Source organism: Plectropomus leopardus, chromosome 4 (assembly GCF_008729295.1).
Source record: "Plectropomus leopardus isolate mb chromosome 4, YSFRI_Pleo_2.0, whole genome shotgun sequence".
Lineage (NCBI taxonomy): Eukaryota > Metazoa > Chordata > Actinopteri > Perciformes > Serranidae > Plectropomus > Plectropomus leopardus.
The window spans coordinates 21235085-21243161 of NC_056466.1; the positions used below are offsets into that span (position 1 = coordinate 21235085).

An 8077-nucleotide genomic window follows, 5' to 3' on the forward strand; every position below is an offset into this window, starting at 1 on the left:
TCAGTGAAGACGGATGGCTTTGATCCAGAGATGCTGACTAACAGCTGAAATTTACGGCTGTGGCCCCAGCGCTCCACCCTGATTCTCATTCCTACCACCATCACAGCCCCACACCGACACTTATTACCAGACAGAACATAAAACATGCCTCTCCCTACACAGTCTCCTCTATCCTGTAAAGATGGCAAAGGGGAAGACATGAAAAGAAATGACTGCAACAGTCAGAGAGGAGTGTGCAGGTATGATATTCATTAAACTCCCAAACTCCATTAACCAGACAGTTATTACAAAAATCATATTGTGCATCCAAACATTGATGAAACCTACAGAACCTAATTAAATTTTAATAAAATGTAAGAATTGCAGGTTTTTTGTAGGTGTGTCAGGCTAAATTTGAGGAAAGCGTATATAAAATAATTCATGAGACATCTAGAATGTGTCCATTTGACATAAAAATCACAGACTTTTGAGTTTGACTATGTGACTGAAAGTAACCACATTTTAGCTCCAATGAAGAGCTGATACAAGTTGATACATAGTAAATGTGATGCTGCTAGATAGTGTGAAATTAGATGCTTTCCGACCTTAAAGCACCTAAGAAGAAATAAAATGTGGAAAACTGGATGTTCGAATTGAGTTTGAGATATGAGAAATCAATAGAGAAATGTCTTTATTTGCGAAGTGGCTCAGTTTTTCTTGGTTCTTTGGTTGGTTCTGATTCAACACTGCAAGAATTTTAAGATAAGCATGTGTGCAGTAATAATTACAAAGCGGCACACTTGAGAAATCAGTCAACTGTTTGCTGATTGCATTGGGACTTAAGAACTAAACACTCTCCGCTCACTTTCAGCAGCTGTGAACTTCAAATTAATCCCAGAGTTTCCTGTAGAAGGCAGCATTTTCTATATGGTATTCATATGTTTTTATAGCCTCGTAATTCCCTCGTGTGTTTTCTATGGTTATGAGGAAGGGCCTGGGGGGCTGAGGTGAGACTTAAAATAGAAAGTTGAAGCACTCTTCAAGTTTGAAGCAAGAGGAGGGAGGGCTGTTTCATAACAGGGCTTTTTACAGTGGCATCTCCCTGAACCACCACACCTTCTACTCAGCAGCATTGCAGGGGTATAAATCTTTGAGGAACTGCAACCTGCGTCACATATGCACACCCAGTACAGAGGCTGTCCCACCCAGTTGGTGGGCAAAGAGAGATGAGCTAAACAGAGACAATCCACGAGGCCTAAGGTCTCAAGGTCTAGGACGGTGTGTGAGTGTGTGTGAGTGTGTGTAGGTGTGTGTAAGTGTGTGGAGTGGTGCCGGAGGTGCAAAGATCACTGTACAGTACAGCATCAGGCAATCAATCATATTTCTGTGATACAAAATTGCACTGTGGCCCTGAGAAGCAAAAAGAAAAAATATATCTCCAGGAGAAGAGGTCAAGGTGACTTTGCATCCCTGCCTGTGCCGGTCCAATGCAATATTTACTTTTATAGATAAATCAAAAATAAGGTTTTTTTTTCTAAGCCCAGAAAACATATTCATATTATAAAACTGGAAGTCAACATGAAATCTTACAGGTTAACAGATTTTCTTTAGTAACTGTTTTTTCCTGCAGTGGCTGCATTATTTTAAGTGTGCAGCAGAAAGAGAACTTCCCACTTAGACTGAGTTGATCTGCTGATCATGCTGGAGAATAATAGCAAGTTATGACCATGTGCTCATGAACTATTTTGAACATTTGTGGATATTCTCTCTATCCTATTCCTGTCATTATTATTGAATCACATTGACTCATAATCATTTAAGTAATACTTCACCCACAAAATGATCATATGTATATTAATTACTTATCCTGTGTTACATTGAATTCATGAGTAAAAAGGTAAGTGCATGCATTTGAACTCAATGAACTCCACAACCAGAGTTCAAGTGCAAGTGCCTGCCTAGGTGCACTACTGGTAAGTAGAGGGGTTTTAAATCGTAATGTTTTTGAAAAAAAATGATGTGTTTGGGAAACACTGAGCATATGACTAGATTAATGAGACTTGGATTATACTGCATGAGTTACTTGAGAGTATGTAAAGGTATGTTTTTATATATTTTTGCTGTTGTTAAACCCGGTGCCATTTTACTTCAATTTATCAAGAACTTTTTTTCCATTTTTGGATTCTTCATTTATCGTGGAGACATGCGAGAAAACAAAGTTTTCTTCACAATTACAAACGATGATTTTGTGGTTAAAGTATACCTTTAATTAGTTGTGGAGGAAGTACTCAGATCTTTTACTTAAGTAAAAGTAGCAACATCACAGTATAAACTGTTTGTCCATACCCTACAATATACATAAATAACAAGGAATAACTTATTATGCAGCTTGAAAAGGTAGGACAAGCATGAAAACCAAATGCCGCAATGCCGGAAAAATAACAGATCAGTATCAAGTTATAATCTGAAAAAGTTTTTTGTTGTTTTAAAAGTTATTTTTCTTGTTTTAACAATAATTTTTCACATTATTACATCATAGAAGCGTATGAAATTATAACAAGAAACTTTATTGTTATAACAATATATTATTTGACTATAGTAAACATGATCATTTAGTGTTATAACATGAAACATTTCATGTTTTAACTTGAAACTTAACTAACTTATTGTTTTAATGAGAAACTCATGATGAAATGAATGAAATGAAATGAATACTTGAATAAAGCAGGGACCTTGAAATTGTACCTAAGTACAGTACTTGAGTATGTGTACTAAGTTACTTTTCACAACTATCATTAATCCTTAGTTACATAGATTATGCACAAGAACAAAATATGATCGTTTCTAGGTTTCTGGGTGTTGCATGTAAAAAAAAAAATACACTGAAATCATGTGCAGCCTCAGTAATGTCAAGTCTTTATTAATGTGGTGTCATACAGCAATACATAAGTAATAACAGTAAAGAGAATAGCATGTCAACTACATTCAATCCCTATGCGTTTGTAGTCATGGTAGCTCTAATTAACGCTAATAAAGAGATAATAATGATTACACACCCCACTGGACAGAATCATACACATCACACATATGGCCAGAAAAAAAGCTGCTGGTGTTTTAAGGCATTTCACATCCTACATTTATTTGTCCTATGGCTAATTCTTGATTGTTGGGTTTGTATTTGTGACATACTGTATGCTTGATGGGTTTATTTCCCATGAAGTGGTGTTGCATGTGCACTTAGAAAAGTTCGGCAGTGCAATAGTTGTAGTAGTGACATTTTTTTTTTAATTCGGACATCAGTGAAACTCTTTTGGTTTACAGTGTTAAGATAAAGGCTTGACATTTGTAATCATGAACCATTCATTCATTGTTATAGCTGTATACTATAAAATTCTGCTTCTATATTTAAGTTCTTGTACATTGGAGATTTTTCTTCTGCTTTAAATTCAATAAAACAAAATGTTCAACTTTCAGTTTTGCTGCGCCCAAAATAATTCCAGTTATGATAGGCCACTGTGTAGAGATACAGACATACTCACTACAGTACTAAGATACTTATCACAAGCCTCAAGTACAATAACAGGAACCCAATCCAGAACAGTCTGCCGTACAATCAGTAGTTTTTCTTTTTGTTTTCAGTGTGAGTGCAATTTGTCAGGGCGTGAGACGCCGTGACCAGCAGCAGGAGAAGAAAGATAACTGTGTTAAAGTTGGCAGTGCACAAAGCAGGAATAAAACAAGCTACAAGTCTCTCATACTGAGGGATTTCAAGTGGTGAGGTCGTACTACAACAGACATTTTTATCCAGTCATGGCCACAGTTATAAAGAGAGAGGTCAAGTTGTTTCAAACGCATCTGGCGGCTTCTGGCTGAATTTGTGATGGTATGTGTTGATGGTGTTGTTTCTTCTGGCTTTGTGATAGGGTATGGATTCTGGGGCTCAAATGTGCTTCAAGCATTTTCGATGGCACATGGGAAATGGTGTTGAATATGCAAACAACTCATCATCGCACCCAGATGGATCATGGAGAATCTTGTGCATTTGTGCTAAATCTAAATTTGCAATTCAGACTGTTTCAAGAGGGAAAATCACTCCTTTCTTGTAATTTTATCTGCATTTTTCCTCATTTACAGCATCTTTGCTTAACCTTTACTTTTCCCTGTATTCCTTATAGCACACTGTGCAAACTGCTTACTAATTTTGCCAGTTTTGACATTCCTATATAAAGAGGATTTTTACTTCTAATCTTCATAGCATCATCTCCTACCAAAGACACATCCTACAGTAAGAGTTATAGTCTCACATCTAGACTACAGGCAAGTGTTGTGCATGATGATGCTCAGCATGGTGGGTGAAAGGCATGAGCCAGCCTTTAAACTCTGAACAATGAAATCCCATCGAATGAGTGAAAAGGCCGATGGATTCCATGCAAGCATGACATCTACATACACCATGCAAATTATGCTCCATTAATACATTTGCTTTCTTGTTTGCTTTAAATCTCATTTAAATAGTAACGGGAATCCACTTTGAGGATTCAACGGGAAAGTTAAAAAGGGAGTCGGAAGAGAATGACTCTTCCATGCTGTTGTCATGCAGAGCTGATTGGATCACAGTCAAACCACTGATGCATTGTGCTAGGAGATGTTTTGGACATTTTTAGTAAAGAGACCTTAACTAAAGCCTCTGTTGTTTATTTTGGCTGGTTTCCTTCAACTGCAGACTGTGTGCTTCCTCACCAAACTGTCATACTAATATTTTTTTGTATTGTATAGGTGGACGCACACACATGCTTCCATTGGAATGTGTTGAGAGTAGCTCACAGCTTGTGGTGGTCGTGAATAACCAGAGTTATTATCTACCGTGTTTCACGTCACGTATCGATGTAACAATAGACCAAGTGTGAAAGACCAGTTGAATATTATATTTCAAAAGACCATACTCCTGTAAGAGATGCTACCTAGGTGCTTGCTATTGTTTGAAGCTGAGTGTGTGAGGAAGAATGAGAGAGCACTGATGCACTATGGATTTGTAAAGAGTAATGGTAACAGTAGAGTTATAATGGATTTCCTTTGGGGAACACACGTGGGGGACAAATGGGACAGGGAAGCACGTAAAACAAACATCTAGATCCCGCACTCTGCACACTTGCGGACATTTAATACACAATAATGCAGATAGAAACCATGATTTTACTGTGCTTATATCATCTTAGATCCCCGCAAGTGCTTAAGTGTAAAGGCCCAGGGTTTGTTTTCGCTTGGGAAATGAAGAGAGGTATGGGTTTGCAGGGTTAAGGGAAGCTTCAGGGGTCAAGCTTACAGCAGATTTTTAGTTTTTCTGATTGGTGGGAATCTCGCTGTTGTCTTTTGCTTCCATCTTCTTGGTGGTGATCACTGTCTCCTCGTAAACTTCACGCTGGGCCATCTTGCCTCCGGACTTGCTCTGCTGCTGCTGCTCCTCGTCCTTGCTCTTGGAGCCCTTGCCGGTGCTGGTGTAAATACGGGTCTGGTAGTTGTAACCTTGCCCGACATTTGCACTCACAGACGAGCCAGGGTAGGCGATCCCGGTTCCGATGCGGGTCTCCTCTCCCTCCAATAGTTTCCTGCAGAGAGGATGGTGGAGAGAGGGATAGAGATAACATAGAGGTAATGAGTGATGGTCAGGAAGATTTTAACAAGGTAGAGCTTGATTTGTCCCCCACTAAATGTCTGTATGTTGGTGTTTTTAAGCCTTTGAAACCTGGATGGACATAATTTTTTCCTGTGCTGCATTATGTCACCTTTCACATGTATTTAAACCTTTGAAACATGACCTATAAGGTTTAATTCTCTTCAAAAATATGGGAAAAGGCATCGAGCAAATTACAAGAGATTGGCAAAAAGTGACTTAAAAACAACCTGAAAATAAATGTTAAAAAGGAGAGAAAGAGAGTGAGAAAATTATTTTAAAAAAGTGAAAATGTTCAGAGACTACATTTATGATTGTTCTTAATAGATATATATATATATATATATTTTTTTTTTTTTTACAGGTCATTTACTTGTTTGTGTTTATGTTTTTACTTTCCCTTTTTCTTTTAATTTCAGGTGATTTTTTGAAACTTTCTACTTATTTGATGCTAATTTTGTGGTCATTTCTTGTTAAGTTGCTCATTTCCTCCCTCCCATGTTTTTGAGAGGATCAAGCCAGTTTGTTCAGGTTTCAAAGGGTTAAATTCCATTTAATAGAAGTGATCATAAGTTATAATGTGTGGGTTTTAGGAGAGGTTAAGGCACATTTGCATTGAGCCATTTTTTGTATTTAAAATGCCTTTTCTTGTTTAGGGCATATCAAAGTTAAAAGATTAAAAAAGGAGAACATCTACCAGTTTCGACCCACACTGGGTCACTCTCAGGGCGTGATAGGAAAAAGAAGTCCTTTTAGTCTTTGCGCCTACCTGTAAGCTGCAATTTCAATATCCAGTGCCATCTTGACATTCAGCAGATCCTGGTACTCCCTCAGGTGACGAGCCATCTCGCTCTTAGTGGCCCTCAGCTCATTCTCCAGTTCTACCATGTTGTCCTAAAAAGGACAATCAAACAAAATCAAAAAAATTAGGACAGTGTTCTTTCTTTAAAAAAAAAAAAGTCATAAAATAAAAGTCCGTATTTTTTGCAGGGGGAGACTCACAGTGCCCAGACAAAGACCTACATCCGATTACTAATCTGCACACTGTGTAGCTGGGATTTCGAGTCCTTTAGGAGCAAAACGCGTTGAAAAGGGTTGAAATGTTTGTCCTAAAAAACATACTCTCAGCTGGCAGTGCTTAATCCATTTACAGTTTATACAAAGTCAGTGGGCGTTGTCAGATGCAGCTGCGGAGCGCGCTGTCCCGGGGGAATGAGTTTCAGCACCACGGACAGAGCTCAGCTGCTCCCCTCATCATTATTACTCAAAAACACCACACAGTGTATTCATTTCAAATGTGAACAAACTTTTATGAGACTGAGAGAAAAAAAAAAGATTATGTACACTAATGTGTAAAAGATATTAAAAGGTGTTTACCTGGTAGTTTCCAATCTCCACACTGTGCCTCTCCTCCATCTCCCGGAGCTGCTTTTCCAGAGACTCGTTGGTTCCCCTCAGACTCTCAATCTCGATGGTCTTGGACTGCAGCTGCCTCCTGAACTCGTTAAGTTCCTCCCTGCTGGCACGGATGGCGTCATTACTACGGCTGGCCTGCTCGGACAAGTCGGCGAACTTGGTCTTGTACCACTCTTCTGCGGACTGCAGGTTCTTGGAAGCCATGGACTCATACTGGCCTCGGATCTCTTTGAGGGCGGAGGTGAGGTCTGGCTTGGACACCTCCATCTCCACAGACACCTGGGCAGCTTGGATCATATCCGTCAGCTCGGCCACCTCCTCCTCGTGCACCTTCCTGAGGAAGTTGATCTCATCCAGGAGGGATTCCACCTTCTTTTCCAGGTCCAGGCGCACCATGGTGGCATCATCCACATCCTTCCTAAAAGCCTTGAGGGCGGCCTCCGCGTCCTCCCGGGCACGGAACTCCTCTTCGTATTTGGCCCTGAGCTTCTGCAGGTCGTCATCGATACAATCCCTCTCGATGATGAGCTGGGACTTCTCCCCGTTCAGCTCCTCGAGCTGGGAGCGCAGCTCGCGGATCTCTTGTTGGTAAAGGTCGGCCAGGCGGGACGGCTCAGTCTGCCGCGCGCGCAGGGCGGTCAACTCCGTCTCCAGCACTTTGTTATGCTGCTCCAAGTTGCGCACTTTATCGATGAACATCGCAAAGCGGTCATTGAGACCCTGCATTTGCTCCTTCTCATTGGTGCGGATGATTTTGAACTCGTTGTTGAGGACGGTGCTCTGTGTCAGGTCGAAGGTCTCCAGCGGCATGGACGAGAATGAGCGGCCGGACTTTCTGCTGAAGGAGCCCAGGGATGAGACGTTGACCCGGGATACAGAAGAGGACCGGTAGCCTGACCGGGAGGAAGGCATGTTCATCCCTGGCCGCGATGGAGAGGATGAATAACGGGGAGAATCCCCGAAAATCTTCCGGTAGGATGAGGAGGAATAGACTTCAGATCCGTAGCTCAT

At 40.4% G+C, this 8077-nt stretch overlaps 1 protein-coding gene across 1 annotated transcript; it reads right to left on the reverse strand.

The window, feature by feature from the left end:
• Positions 1-2879: 2879 nt before the first annotated feature.
• Positions 2880-8077, reverse strand: inab (internexin neuronal intermediate filament protein, alpha b). Its single transcript, XM_042484632.1, has 3 exons — positions 7028-8077; positions 6420-6544; positions 2880-5585 (listed from the first exon to the last, which is right to left on the reverse strand). Exons 1-3 carry the CDS (start codon positions 8075-8077, stop codon positions 5312-5314), a joined length of 1449 nt encoding a protein of 482 aa, XP_042340566.1. The 3' UTR covers positions 2880-5311.